The sequence below is a fragment of the Juglans microcarpa x Juglans regia genome, chromosome 2D (assembly GCF_004785595.1).
Source record: "Juglans microcarpa x Juglans regia isolate MS1-56 chromosome 2D, Jm3101_v1.0, whole genome shotgun sequence".
Lineage (NCBI taxonomy): Eukaryota > Viridiplantae > Streptophyta > Magnoliopsida > Fagales > Juglandaceae > Juglans > Juglans microcarpa x Juglans regia.
The window spans coordinates 180,709-196,940 of NC_054596.1; the positions used below are offsets into that span (position 1 = coordinate 180,709).

General features: G+C 35.9%; 1 protein-coding gene across 3 annotated transcripts; it reads right to left on the minus strand.

Moving 5' to 3' along the window:
- Positions 1–242: 242 nt before the first annotated feature.
- On the minus strand, positions 243–11,138 carry LOC121249063. Of its 3 annotated transcripts, none has more exons than XM_041147719.1 (11): positions 10,840–11,138; positions 10,423–10,461; positions 8,906–9,325; positions 8,503–8,639; positions 7,750–7,863; positions 7,552–7,635; positions 6,543–6,719; positions 3,107–3,263; positions 2,438–2,598; positions 2,224–2,350; positions 243–2,024 (listed from the first exon to the last, which is right to left on the minus strand). In XM_041147719.1, exons 3-11 carry the CDS (start codon positions 9,221–9,223, stop codon positions 618–620), a joined length of 2,682 nt encoding a protein of 893 aa, XP_041003653.1. In that variant the 5' UTR covers positions 9,224–9,325; positions 10,423–10,461; positions 10,840–11,138; the 3' UTR covers positions 243–617. The 3 variants fall into 3 exon arrangements, with proteins under 3 accessions (XP_041003653.1, XP_041003654.1, XP_041003652.1); XM_041147720.1 differs by having other exon boundaries at positions 10,423–10,542; XM_041147718.1 differs by lacking the exon at positions 10,423–10,461.
- Between the last annotated feature and the right edge of the window lie 5,094 nt (positions 11,139–16,232).

Sequence of the window (16,232 nt, forward strand, 5' to 3'; positions counted from 1 at the left end):
CAGGTTTTCTGTTACTCACTGAGTTGAATGGCTTCTTCCCTGTCATGTGACGCATTTGCAAACGAAGACTTCAATGCAACTATAAAGAAGGTGCGCACAACACTTCTCTATTCACAAACCATTGAATGCACAAAATGAATTCTTAACGCAACCCTCTCATGAGAGAGAGAAAGAGAGAGAGATGTTTTGGTTCCTAAACATCAATAACAGAATTTAACAAAAAAAATCCAAGATTCTTAATCTACATTAACAATTATTAAAGACCTTCTCATAAATAATAGAAGAAAAATCCAATGAAAATGATAAACGGTAAATTATAACTTGGAATTATGAGAAACCTGGATTTTTCCCCTTCCCACAAATTCCTCCCGCCTACCCATCTAACATCTAGAGATATATACATGCCATCTGAATTTGGGTCTTGTATAGGTATGTACAAAAACCTACCTTGGAATTTAATAAGCTTGGCTGACGTGAATTTGTAGTAAATCTCAAAAGTCATCCGAAGCCACAAACTCCCGGCACGTGCATTTTGCACTAGGAATTTTTCTCTTACCTCTGGTCTTCCAACCAAGCTCATAAATTGAACACTAATCCAAAAAGGGGAAAGGATGATCTTAATTGTTCCACGACCTCAAGTACGGTTTCCCCATTGGATCATGTAAAACAGAACTCTGATGTGGCAAGTTCATCCATCCCATATCATCAGGGATCATGGAAATTCCTGCTTCACGCCCACTCAAGTAGTCTAGTGGATGCGATGCTTGTGGTAGAACATTGTTGATCCTGGGAGTAACCCCACCCACTATTCCATAGTTCCTCAATGCAGTGAACTGCTCAGTGGATCCTACTGAATCATAAGGGCCGGTTGGACGTAATTGGTTACAATGAGTTATAACGTCAATTATACTCTGATCTGCACCACTTCCACTTCCAATGCTCTGACTCTGGAAACTAACTCCATCTGAACCAGTCCACCCACCATGAACTTGATGCTCACCAGAATACCAGTTCTGACTCAACAATTCCTCGCCATTTAAGCCAGATTGGAGAGGTGCTGGCATACTAATGCTATTGACAGTCCAATCCTGCAGAGTCACTGGTGCCATGTGTTCTTGCCTTGGGATCAAGTATCTAACTCCATCAGCGTACATGTTCCCTGAGGCATTTCTTTGCATATAAACCCCGTTCTGTCTCTTCTGATCCTGCTCCAGTGGCAGTGATTGCTGTGGCTGCTCCTGGAAATTCCCAGGAAACTGACCATTTTCCATCGTCAAATTGTTTGGTGGCTGGAAAGCTAAACCTTTCTGTTTCTGCTCCTGATGGTAGGATAATATCCCTTGGCTCTTAAAGAGAGATTGAAGTAACTCATTTTGGTCTTGGCTTGGATAAGAACTGAAGGAACATTCATCTGATTGCCTGTGTAAAAAATCTTTCCCAGTCTCTTCTACAAGCAAATCAGATTCTAGATCAATTGAGTGGGCCTGTTGTAGGTCATTAACTCGTGAATGTTCAAGTGGTAACCCACTGGCAGCTGTGAATTCATGGCTTGCAGTAGAATCATTGTAAGATTGGGGCATGCTAACAGATGGCCAAACATTTTTTCCAGAAGTAAGAGACGCTCCCTGACTGGTTACAGCATCTGCAGTGTTCAAATTCCCTGAGTACTCGGTTTCATCTCTAGGACCAGTATCTGACTTTGGCATGATATGATTGTTCTCGGAGTCCATGGCCATGGTATTGACCTCATGGCCACAACTGAGAGAATAAATCTGCTGTGGAGACTGATTCTGTGGGGAGACAGGAACAGATTCTTGATCCCGTGGCGAGACAGGAACGGATTCTTGACTCCGTGGCGACACAGGAACAGACTCGTGATTATGCGGGGAGCCAGGAACAGACTCTTGATTCCGTGGCGAGCCAAGAACAGACTCTTCATCATCTTCCACAGTAGATACATTGTTTATCAATTTATTTTCCTTCCGATCCTGAAGCACGTTCTCAAGGTTCTTGTTATCATCATCCTGAACAACAAATTGATAGGTTCAACATCATTCCCCTATGGAAGAAGGAAAAAAAAAATCTTATCCGATAATCTACCTGTAAACATATTACAAAGACTTACATGTTCACATTCACCAATAACAATAACATACAAAAACATAAAACCAATAACAATGAAAGTAATAACAACAACAAAGGAAAGAGGGCAGAGTCATAGACCTGCATTAGAGGTTTTAGCTTATCTTTCATTTCTTGTTCCAAAGAATTAGCCATTAGCCATCTTTGAAACCATTTCTTTCTCCAGTCAGCAATTGCCACCGGGAGAACTTTGGTTGCCAGCTGTAACCTATAGACAAGACTGAACCATGAGGAAGGAGAGAATCTACACTTCGCTGAAGTTTAAAAAGATATATTCCCTTCACAACACACTAACCAGTGCAGATGCAGTTTCTTCTGCTCTTCTTCCACAAATACTTCATATGGTTGTACATGAAAACTATCAATATTGCCCAAAACACGATTAAGAGACCTGGACTGGATGCTCTTACCAGACTGCTTCATATTCTTGACAAGTTCATGTTGCTTCTTACTAATCTGAAATATATCAAAGGCATATCAGCAACAGCCTTTGGAGAATATATGATGCAAAGGTTTGCACTTGCTTTCCTTAATCCACAAATAATTTGGAAACACCTGAAAACCTTAATTATATTCATACAAGGCATATAACAATGTAAACCAAGTTGAAAGAGTCCCTAAAAGATGTTTCTAAAATGAACTGAAAGAATCATAGGAGAGTCGGCAACAGCCTTTGGAGAATATATGATGCAAAGGTTTGCACTTGCTTTCCTTAATCCACAAATAATTTGGAAACACCTGAAAACCTTAATTATATTCATACAAGGCATATAACAATGTAAACCAAGTTGAAGAGTCCCTAAAAGATGTTTCTAAAATGAACTGAAAGAATCCTAGGAGAGTCGGAAAAGGAACACCAAACTAGCAATTGGAAAAGTGCTTTAATCAGTGAGGTGACTGATTAAGTACCTAGCTGGTCCTTTCAAGATTTTTTACAAACTTCGAAACATCAGGAAACGCTAACCTTGAAATATGACATATATTTGGCACCATCACTACTGTGGATATTATGCCCGTGTAGCTTGTCTCCATTTCTAGCTTTTGCTCCTAAATTAAGCACATCATCTGAAGCAATCCATAGATTTTTACCTTCATCTTTCATGAAGCCTTTCTCAGACACCCTGGCAACCATAACAACTCATAAGATTCTTTCACTAACAAACAAAACTACATAAAAATGCATCAAAAAGAAATTTCCATATCTCAATATGGCTAATACAAGCAGATAATACGACCATGATTCACAATTAGTCACATTGAGCAAAAGAGCCCACCAATCCAACATAACAGAAGAATCCTGAAGTACAAGGAGGGTCTGCAAGAGTTGTTCCAAATAATTCTAGTTTAAAGTTCAGAATGTCAAGAAATTCTAAACTGGAAGAAGAAGGTGCACTACCTAAAGCTGTCACCCAATCATTTTTTTTTTTTTTAAACAGTAGCTGTCACCCAATCATACAGTGATATAAGAGAACAAATGGGTTAAAAACTCCCATTAAATTTACTCACTATCATCTATATGTGCACAAAAGGGTGGGAAACTGAAATAAAAGTGAGAATCAACATGAAGTTTGCAAAGTGGAATAAAGAAAATAATGAAAATGCCATTAGGTCTAGAGCATCTGTTATTTTTCCATTTTATAGGGTATAAATAAACACTAACTGCTACTTAAATATTAAAACATAAGTGCCAGCCTGATGGTATTGTGCTGTGTTTCAGTGTTCTGGGGGTTTTACAGCCCATGTTCAACCTCATACCTCGAAAGGCATAGCCTAGACATACAGGAAGTATACAAAAGGAACACCAAACTAGCAATCGAAAAAGTGGCAAGAAAATCATTCAGCCTATCGACGTCTATAGAAGCTGCCCAAAGCAAAAATGTATTTAAAAATAAAGATTTATCTATCGTCCACTCGCAATCCTCAGATTTTCTATAATTCGTTCCCCTCCAAATATACCATACAATTTGTGGGCAATTTGTTTCAATATATTCCACATTGCTGCAACATGTGGGCCGTCATATAATCCACTCCGATTGGAAACGAGGACTACTACCATTCTACGCATACCTTGAGCCAACCAACTCAACTAAAAAAGTTAGTCCACAACGCATTGACAATCTCACAATGGATTAAAAGGCAGTCTACAGATGCCCCACTCCTACACATACAATATCAAACTATCACAATGATATGTGGTTTCCTTAGGTTGTCCATAGAGATAATTTTCCTTAAAGAGGCTGTCTGGGGGGAAAAAACTGCCGTCAAAGGCACCTTAATCCGCTAAATATTCCTCCAAGGAAAATGGTTGCTGTCCAGAGGTAGTTCCTTCAAGAAATTTCGATAGTGAACTTGTCTTACTTGATAAAGGGAAGCAATTGGAGGACTCTAATAGAGCAAACATTAAAGCCTCCCGTGCACACCCAATACTCTTAAGCCTTTTGGTCTTGGGGTGATGTGATACCCCATATGATAAGGATAAGGGTAGGTGGTGTATGGGATTTCACATTACTTGAGAGTGAGAAGTTCTTCCACATAAGGTTCCAATAGAGCTCCAATTGTGTCATTGACTAGTCCTTTTGGTGTATAGGTCATGTGGTTTGGGCCTTCAATTGGGGCGTTACAGGTGAGCTATATAAACCGGACACCCTAGGTTCAAGTCTCCCCATTCATACTCTTGGGACCATTGGATTGGAGGAATTTCCACTAGAATTACCCAATGTGTACTTCTGGAAAACTTGTTGTCGAGAGCCTATACGTCCCCAGCATTAGTCGGGCCTTTATCATGGACACCCGATGCCTATATTTAAAATAAAATAAAATAAAATAAAAAAAACCCTTCCTTGAAGGTCTTCCACCATACCATAAATCACGCCAAAATCTAAAGTCATAGGTCATCACCCACCTCAAGCCCAGTAAGACTAGATAAGACTAGAAAACATCCCCATACCACCCAACCCATGCAAAACCAAATTTAGACTCCACTAAGGCTTTCAACAAGGCCTCCCTCTCATGTTGGTAACGCCAAAGCTACTTACGTAAAAGCCATGGTTGGGAAAAATCAAGTTTTGAATACCCAAGCCACCATAAAAAATGGGGAAGCACACCAAAGCCATGTCACCTTATAGCCCTTTTTGGAGTATAAGCCCAAATCTGGCTTAGGCCTTTTTGGGTGCTTAAAATTGTTATCATCATTATTATTACTTACCGAAAAAACCACGCTTAAATCCCACTCTAAAATATGAGCAAGCATTTCTTTTTTTCTTCTCCTTTTGGACAAATATGGAAGGAAAGTCCGAGCCTAAAGAACTTATTTAAAATTTGGTTTACATTCAACTCAAGGGCCAATTGGAAATTTTGTTCTCTTGGAGCTGTCTCTTAGAATCTTTGTACGATAATCTAAGGTTATAAGCCACTATTTTAGTTTTCTCTAAATCTTATAATCTTATAAGGGCAAATTGATCATTTTTAGGTTTCTTGTAAAGAATTGTAGCAGTTGCAAAATAAAACTTATTTCCAACTTTAAGGGGATACCTGGGGAATTAGATGAGATGAGAAATCTGTGAATAGTGGTGAAATGGTTTGAGTTATAATGTTTTATGGAGTTTTTGGAAATGAAAAAGAAAAAGTTGAATAAAAATATTATAAAGTTAAAATATTATTAGAATATAATTTTTGTTTTGGGATTTAAAAAAGTAGAATTGTTTTTTGTGTTTTGTTCAGAAGTTTGAGAAAGTTGTAATGATTATGTAATGATTAGATAAAAAAGTTAAAAATTTGAAATTGAAAAGTGTATGTTTGAGTCATGTTTGGATGTTGAGATGTGATGAGAAAGAATGAGATGAGATAAGAGAAAACCATCTCAACATCCTAACAAGTTAACAACCCCTAAATCTTCTTAAATTTGCTTTTAGCAGTCTCCAGCTTTCTTTATGATTATTGTCCTTAATTAAAAACCCCCATCCCCTTCGGAAAGGATTTCCAGCAGCATACTGTCTTTGTAATCTGTCATTGTAGTCAGAGACTAATCCAAGAGATTTTCCAGCAGCTTTAGGTGCCGTTTGGATAGTGAGATAAAATGAAAATTGAAAGTTGAATAAAATATTATTAGAATATTATTTTTTAATATTATTATTGTTTTGGGATTTGAAAAAATTGAATTGTTTATTATATTTTGTGTGAGAATTTAGGAAAGTTGTAATGATGAGATGAGATAAAATACTTCTTGTATCCAAACGGGGACTTAGAAGCATAACCATAGATCTTCCAACATCAATTCATAACCCTAAATACCACAATGACCATGCTGAATTAAAGATCTGGCGTCAGATTTTCTAACAGGGCATTCAATCCTGCAGCAATATATAGATGATCCAATAGCCCATCATGAAGAGTTTAAGTACCTTTTTAGAAGTTCAGCATGCTTCATCAATGAAGAGTTCTGGTTATCACTACTACATACTTTGTCGTCAGCTGCCCCAGAACAAGATTCAGATGTGGCTGTGAAATCGTCCTCAGGATCAGGAAATATGGACTCATTTCCATGTGAGGGTATTCTTTTCTCCAATCCGTCTATTGACCTGCTCAGACAAAAAAAAAAAAATCCAAATACAACCATAAGAAATCAGATTAATAGAGAGGGCAAAGCAAACAACAAATTATAATAACACTTTGAAACCCACAAGAAATTACTATAACCTCTCAAAAGCCAAATCAAGATTTGAGCAACATCCCAATAAAATTGACTCACATGTTCAAATTTTGATAGATCTAAACGAACCAATACATATGCAAGGTTTATAATATTTTATAAAAATAAATTAAATAATCCTTCATGGTATTTCTTAGAACAATTGCATATTTGTTCTCCTTTTATCTTGGAAAAAAAATGATAACTGCACAATGTTAGCCATTAGAATAGATACCCAATTTCTTCCAAAGAATAATAATGCAAGCATATTTTGCACAGAAATATGCAACAAAGCTCCTCATTAACTTCCACAATATTTAGAATTGATATATTTTTTTTATAAGTAATAAGAGATTTTATTCCCAAGAATAGGCATAAGCCCAAGTACACAAGACGTATACAAAGGAAATATTTAGAATTGATATGATGGTAAAAGACTAGTGCAAATAAAGCATACATGGTAAGTCCAATTTCAACGAACACCATTGATTGAAATATATAATGAGTAAAAAGGAATCTTTCATCACCATATTCACTTCTTCCAAGACAATACACTAAACTAGTAGCTGTCAAACATCTTTTGACATGAAGAAAGAGCACAGTTTCAAAAACACAGCTCTCAAAACACACGTCCTTGTCACCATAATGCATCAACTGGATTGTGCAAAAACATAAATGAAAATTGGATATTATCTACAATCAGAATACGTGGTGAGTATTACCTCCATATTTTCTGCACAATTTCCTTCTCTGGATCCTTGCAGCTTTCACATCTCTCTTTCAACTTCAGTAAGTGTCCTATCATACTGCCATGAGAAGAATAAAAAGGTCTCAAACAAAGATTTTTTTTTTTTTTAAAAAAAAAATTACCTCTCAAGCAACATAAAAAATACAGCAAAAGAAGGCAAAGCTTAACTTACTCATTATGATACTTCTGTAACTTCAAGTAATATGTTTTCTTCTCAGCCTTTAAACAATGTTCCCGATGAAGCACTGCATCGGGATGTAGATTACCAGAACAAAGTGAAGCACCCCTGCAACCATATATGTTTCAGACAAATTCTTTTGATTAAGTTTTGGAGTTGCATTACTGAGCATCAGAAACATTTCTTTCAACTACCAAGACGATACAATAAAATCAAAAAGTTGAAGTTAAATCATTTGGTAAAGAAAATCAAAAGGATAAACAGAAAGTTAAACTGAACCACGGAACTTTTATTCTGTATTTTTCCTGGGTTATTTTCTCCTAAATGAAGATTAGCATGGAACCTTGAATCTCTTGCATCTTTCAAGAATACAAAAACGAAAAAAAAAGACAAATATAATCATTCTTCCATGCACAAAAATATCACCAAAGTATTCACACCATATAACATTCAAGCACTCTAAAAATACTTATCTATAAACACGTCTTTAACTGAAAAATAGTTAAGTAATTTAACATACATTACCAACACATGGCATCCCAGAATCATTTCAAAGTAGTACATGATGGCATGCAGCACATACACATGCAGGCAGGCAGAAATATCCATACGCTGATATACAAATGTATATGTTTTTCTGTATAGGAATACTTGTATGCATATCATAAACCTGGAATAATATGACCCTGTTTCAAAACAAAACAATTCAATCACTTCCACATAGAAGTATCACTTATGAATACTCGCCATTTGAGAAACGGATTGCCAAAGTGAAAGTTATCCCCAGCAAGCAATGCCTGCACAACTTGTTGTGGCTCTGATCCTCGAGGTAGAAGCCCCACAAGAAAGTTTCTCTCATTCTCTGATAGATAACTCTGCCAAACCTGTAATAAGTTCCCCAAAAAATCCATAAAACACAATCTTTTTTTTATAGGTAAAATAAGATTTTATTGATCAAGTAAATAGACAAAGCCCAAATACACAGGAAGTATACATGGAACAATCTTGGAATTAAAAGAACATTTCCTGATATCATAAAATTATAGGTACCTCTTATTTAGGTGTTTTCTCTTGTATACTTGTGTACTTGGGCTATGCCTATTTACTGGGCAATAAAATTTCTTATTGCATACAAAAAAATTATAGGTACCTCATACGAAAGAACCTCTGTCAAATTTTCTAACTTCAAGATTTCTTGAGGAATAGCAAAAACATCTGCTAAGGTGTTCTGATGATGAAGAACAGAATTACTAAATGTCTTCACATCTCTCCAGCTTATGCCAATTTGTTCCCTTTTAGCAACAACTCTTTTTTGATTGCCATCCCACTCAAGAGAAATATGAGATTGCATGTTTGAGCCATTTTGTGGCAATCCTAAATCCGTCCTTTTCAATCTATGCTTCTGCCTAGAACTGGAACCTCTAATGCTTGCACCAAGTAATCGTTTTCTCCGCTGGTCAGCCGCCATCACCACAGATGCCAGAAAAACTCAGTGAAAGCAATTTACATCCACATTATGTAAATTACAGCCTTGATCATCCTTAACAAACATCTTTCCTCCATATACAACCTGAAATGATGATATATTAGAAAAAAAGATGCCGGGTATTGTATATCTCGAGTTAAAAACAATTGATCATCGTATACAACTCCCTGAAATCACAAAATAAGTGCCCCGCCACCTTTATCCTTTTACAGCACAACCTTTTATAATTTTACAGAACAATATTCTTCTGTTTGAGAAGCATATTATCAAGTGCGCATATGCATTATGCTGAGAAAATGTGAGTAATACAATTGCAATCTAAGGCCACAGATAATAACAGAAAGAAGTATGCGGAGCGCTGTTTAAAGCACATTATCCAGAAAATTACCAATATCAGATATCTGTGTTAAAGAATTCAAGCTAATTTAGATTGCTGATTGGATCAATTCAGTTTTATATTTCAACACGATTAATAATTCCACGTAAATTGCACCCGATACTACATGCATCAAGCTTTAACATGGAATGCATTGGTACTGACTACCCTCACTCTTACATAACAAAATTTTTTGGGAGGCTATTGATCACAGTGACCATATGTACACCGATATCCCTCTATTTACCAATAAAAAAAAATATATGTACACCGTAATGAAACTCGAATAATATCATTTATAGAATTGACACATTGACCCTTACGGAGAAAATAGAGATTTAACACCTGAGTGACCGTATTCTTTGAAGGCTACAAAACCATTATTCTGCTGTGATCACAGCAAAATATTTGGCCATCTTTTACTGATTGTAAAGCTGAGAATAATGAGATTGGGATGGGGTTGAAGGAAAGTTGAACTGTGTAAATACCACTGCATCTAATAACCCTGTTAATGAGACCGCAACCATCAAGAGATGCGTCAATCGCCATCTCCTCGGCAGGTTTAATTAGAAGTTTCAGATTGACTAACCCTTAAATAGCAGAAAGAGGATCAAGAACAGCAGAGCCCCATCGCAAAAAAACCTCTACCTACAACATCGTCAGCATCCCTACACATGACTACCCAAGTTGCCGAATCAGAGCTCCCTCTCAGACGAGTAGTAATGGGAGTTCAAAATCACAATTCACAGTGCCATCCGTATATTTATAACGACAAAAAGAAAATCACCCAGAAATCTCAACTCACATAATAGACGCAACCGAAGCCAATGTCCAATTTGAACCCCTGTATAAGTCATAACGGTCAAGTTCCAAGAAATAGTCACCATCCAACTCACAATACGGAAACTTTTCACCCTATCTGAAGCTGAAGCACGAGGAAGTATAGTAACCACTTCAAGAGAGAGTCTTATTATTTTAAAGCATACTCAGCAAAAAAAACAAAACAAAAAAAAAAAATAGCGCTCAGACAGAGAAAGAATAAACCTTTCCCCACAAAAAAATATTTTAAAAAAAAAATTAAAAAAAAAAAAACAAACAAACAAACTTTGTGAATAACCAACGCGAAATTACTTGTATACAATAACGAGACGATTAAGAGAGACTCAAGTCATTCAAATTGGGAATAGAAAACCCTAGAAGTTGAAATGAACAATACAATTACCTCTGATATCCTCCGACGGTGCTCTCGGTGAAAGGCCGTAAGAAATTGAATTCCCCGGATTTCGCAGTAAAAGCCTGGCAAGAAACTTTGAGATATAGCCGTCGCTCCCGATACAGAGAGGGTAAACCTAGGAAGAGCAAGAGACGGAAGGAATATGAGTATTATCCGGTTGGCTTTGGAAAGAGGGCGCATGCGAAGGGAGAGAGATAGAGCCGCACTTGCACGCGCACACGCACACGTATAACACGATGGAGTGAGGAGAGACAGAGAAGGATCCTTTTTCATTTCCTTTTTATCTCGGCAGTGATGGAAGGATCAGACGAGTGTGATTTATCGGGAACCGTTGAGGTTAACATTGAATGGTTACTTGGCGCGCACGGGCGCGGCTTGGCTCAAGCCATGCCTATCAGGGTTCAATCTTCTTACGTTGGCGATTTTGGTTTATTCTTAAGAATTATCTAGACAGTAAAATGAGATGAAATAAAATACTTTTAAATTAATTAAATAAAATATTATAAAAAAATTATTTTTTTAATATTATCATTATTTTAAAATTTAAAAAAATTAAATTATTTATTATATTTTATATAAAAATTTAAAAAAATTATAATAATAAGATAAGATGAGTTGAGAGTATTTCTGTATTCAATCAGACCTTACAAAACAAAAAATGCCGATCAACCATGATGTGAAAATAAAAAGAGATGATATAAAATTTACGTGGTTTGGCAATATGCCTACGTCCACGGGGGTCTAGAGAGGGAAGTCTCCAATATAATATATATATATATATATATATGTTTACAATCACTCATGGATCCTTATATCTCACTGTATAAAGAAGGTTGGAGCTCTTCCTATCTGTATATTTCTATCGATTTATTCGTCCAGATGGTCTCTTTTTTATCAATTCAGAAGTTCCCTTTAATGCAGTATGGGCATCCCCTTTTATAGGCTTGTTTGCCCCCTACTGTACATGACAACCTGCTTTGAGTCGACAAATCTCCCTTGCGTGAATCCTTTGCTTTTTCCCCTGATCCTCTGACACTTTATAGCCTCTCACATCCCTCTTGTCCCTTTCTTACCTCCCTCTAACATTTACAGCTTTCATATCTCACTCATGACCCTTCTTATCTCTTCATGGTCTCCCTTTTGTCTTTAGTAAAGACTTGGTGGGCTGGACCCTAGTTTTATGGGCTATGGGTATTTGAATAGGGAAAAAATAGGGGTGAATACAATGGAAAGCGATTTGAATATGTTACGATTTAATGTGAGAAGGCATATATAGTATGAGGATAAGAGGTTACATGTAATGGTTAATTGGTTTCGTGAGCATGCAGTGGCATGCCAACAACTTTGCTGGGTAGGGAGCAGGGTGTTGACCTGGAAATCAAATGGTTATGTATGTGTTATTTCATATGGTTATGCAATTCTTTCATACCAAAGAGGTGGCAACCCGGGTTTACAATGAGTGCCTAAACATACTCGGGCCACCCAGGAGTAGGCGATCAAGATACTCGCTGAGGGATCCAAACAACAGTATCCAATAGTTTTAGGACTTTTAGATTAATAATTAGGTCTTTAACAATTGGTATCAGAGCAGAGACCATGTCACGAGTTTAAATTACGGAGGGCGCGACCTATAGACTAGATTAAAATGCATTGGTACTATGTATGAGTATGATGTTAAGTCATTGAATACTAATAGATGAGTGAAGCCACCAAAAGGAAAAGGGTTACCATCGGGTCGGTGTTGATAAAGTGGGCCACCGTGAAAGTTGAATTTTGAAGCATAGTGGAATGTTAAGATCCTGAGGTTTAAAAATTTAACTAAATTAGTATCCAACAATCTTAAAACTTTTGGATCAATAGTTGGATCTTTAATAGGAACTAGATGATTAAATTGCGCTAGTGTGTTAATTTTGCTGTATAACATTTGTGTATAGACCAAATATTTCTGTTGTTTAAAAAAAAAAAAAAAGAAGAAGAAGAAATTACGGATTCTTCTACTGATGAATGGGTCGGTTACATTTATAGAGAGCGAGCGAGCGAGCCATTAGAATTTGGAGCTGCCGTTATACCAATTTGGAAATATGCCCATAAATTTTTGAACGGATCTTGTGACTATGGGCTCTCAAGTAAACGCTTGTCCATGTGTTGTCCTAAGGTATCGTTTGGATAGTGAATTAAAATGATATGAGTTAATATAAAAGTTAAAAATTGAATAAAATATTATTAAATTATTATTATTTTGAGATTTGAAAAAGTTGAATTATTTATTATATTTTGTGTGAAAATTTAAAAAAATTGTAGTGATGATATGAGATTAGATGAAATACTTTTTGTATCAAAATCGGACTCATTTGCCGATTCTGGAACCATACCCATCCCAACTTTTACAACATTTGCCCCTAAGGGCTCTAACTCTGCTGAATTATACACTGAAAATGAGGTATTGGCAACAGAAATTGGGGGATAATATCAACTTCATCAAACATCAAGATTTATGAATCATAAGTAAAACACCTGCTAAAAAATAAAAGAAAAAACTTATCATGTTGGGACCAATGAAATTGAATGGAAAATGCTTTCACTGGATGTAGAGCAAATGGGAAAGGAGCTTCAGCTGAGTGAAAAGGGTATGGTGTGTATTAAGGAATCTTCGAGAGATAAGCAAGATTTGTTTTGCATAAAAATTAATGTAACTCAGAGCATTTGCAATGGATTGGCTATTTTACTCTTCAAATTTTGACTAATATGTAACTTTTTCACTTTTAGCTAATTATTTAAAATTTAAAGTTTACATTGGATTAGTCATCACACTCTCTATAATAATAAAATATTATTATTTTTTAATTTTATATTTTTATAATTAATTTTTATTTTTTAATTAATTCTATTTTCATAACCTCCTATAATCACCTATAATTTCCAACAATCATATTCATTTTCATTCTCACAATCCAATAAACAAAATTTCATCACACATTATCAATATTATCAAAACAATTCCGTCGATCCATCAATGCAACCAAGCCCATTCTCACAAACATCATCACTCAATGTAAAGAAGATTGGCTGCCATCATTTGAAGGCTATACAAGGCTTTGATAACAACTAATGCAAAATAAGAGTAATGAATAGGGTGATAACGAACCTATAAAACTATGAACATCCTAGAGAGTGTGATGACTAGTTGTTGCCCACATTCTCAAACACCAATATTTTTTATCCAAACTAACAAAAAGCTACAAAATAATCATGGGCTACAATCCCAAAACAAAAATAATCACAATATACAAAACAACTCCAAAATGTTTCACCAACAAAAGGCTACACATCTTCAAAAGATGAAGATAGAGATGGAGATGAAAATCGCTTCCTGAATTTCTCAAAAACCTCTTTTTGAAGATTCAATAAATACTCTCGTTGCATTCCATTCATGCCAATAAGATTCATCTTCATTATCTCCATATCGATCTTCTTATTCTCCGTATCATTTCTCCTCTTTTTCTCCACTAGTAATTGAGCCCTATCAACATCCAATTTACTGGTCACTTGTCTTCTTTCAGACATGAAGACAGCTCTATCATTTGTCATACACTCAATAAATTCTGAATCATAAGATTCTGCAGCCTTCCTTTTCTCTCTCTTTCTTTCTCAGCCTTCTTGCCTGGAGGTCTCTCAAAAAAGATCTCGACGTTGTCATCTATCACGTCGTCTCCTAATGGAGTCGACTCTGTCGTAGCAGAGCGTTTCCCATGTGGTTTTCTTCTCGTAGACAACATGGACACGTGCTGTTGCTATTTTGGCTGGTGTCTCAATAGACATCAACAATGTTCCATGTTGTATGTGGCATTCTCAGTCTCTTCATACATGATTTTAGCTCTTTCAATCTAATTATGTGAATGTAACAAGAATGTGATAATAGAATTTCAGCAAGAAGATTTAGAATGAAATTTAGTTAGAAGATCATACCTTGTCTAGCTTTGTTGCACCACTTGAATGCAAAGACTCTACTTGAGCCACAGCAGCACAAAATTTATTTGTCTATTTTTGGATCACCGACCATCGATTGGTCAATGACCCCCCAGAACGATTTGCCATGCTAGTATTTTTATGCTCATTGTAATAATTACTAATTCTCTCTCACATTTGAGAATATTTTTTATCCGTCCCCCGTATAGCATCCATGCTAATATTGAGCCAAGCCGACACAAGGAGATTGTCCTCCTCTACAGTAAAAGACACAACTTGTTGTGTTTTCTTACTAAGTGGCATTTTTTCACCTTCCAATAATGTTGCTTGGAGTCTAACATTATCATGGCTACTAGTCATTACGGTTGTGGATCTCCCTTGTTCACCACTTTGCAATAGAGTGGTAAAGAATGGATCTTCATCAAATGTGGTGTCCATCTTTGATTCAAGTATAATCGTAAAAAATAGGATTAGACTCATAAACACTGTTACTGAATAGCAACCACAATCTCATGCAAGTAGGAAATTGAATCTGAAACACATAATCTGTGGTACTTGTGTTGGCATGCTTAGCTACATTTATTGTTTAGATGGAAGTAAATTGAATCTAGTGCTATTTTACTCGATAATTTATTCTCATGAACTTATTTTTCTGATTTGATGATTTTATCGAGGTATATAATCATTTGGGTATATAATCATTTTATGGCATAAATATATTTGAAACTACATGCTTAAACTTTTGAGTTGAAATGATGTTCCAATATGTTATATCAGCCTGAAGGATTTCCCATATATCAACCTGAAGGATTTTCAATATATTCCAATATGTTATATCTGAAACGACATGCCTTGTACCTAAAGGATTTTCCATATATTTTGTTTTCATTTTTTTTTTTTAGATTGTAGCTTTTTAAAGGTCATTTCATGCACTTCAACTATACTTGACTTTCCCTTTTCAATAGAGCAAATCCATTACTGATGCCATTTAGCTTTCCCTATATGGGTTGAGATTAAACTCCTCAAAAAGAATTTTGATTAGATGACTGCATCCAATGGGTAGATTTCATTTTCCCTCTTTTTTGGGTCTTTTTTCCTCCTCTTCCCTTTCTGTTCGTAACTCTATATTGTAGCTATTTGGTAATATTTTTTGGTGCTTACTTTTGAGCATCTCTCTGTTTCAATCCCACTTTATTGGTCTCTATACTGCATATTCCCAATTAGTTTTTTCTTTTGTTCATCTTCTTAGATTTTTATAGTTTCAGTGCTACACAATCACAATCATAGCAGAGAGAGAGACTTGTTTTCCTAAGAAAGGACCAGCAAATAATCTGACAATACATGGTGAAGAGAAGGGAAACAATAAAAATCCTGCGTATTTCAGCATCCAAACAATAAAAATCAATAGTGAAATT

Excerpts from the sequence above, each read along its gene's own strand:
- LOC121249063 (XM_041147718.1), bottom strand. The coding sequence starts at position 9,223 with ATGGCGGCTGACCAGCGGAGAAAACGATTACTTGGTGCAAGCATTAGA. Across the intron at positions 2,599-3,106 it reads AATATATGTCATATTTCAAG|ATTAGTAAGAAGCAACATGA; the intron begins GTTAGCGTTTCC and ends GATATATTTCAG. Across the intron at positions 2,351-2,437 it reads AAGAAACTGCATCTGCACTG|GTTACAGCTGGCAACCAAAG; the intron begins GTTAGTGTGTTG and ends TCTTGTCTATAG.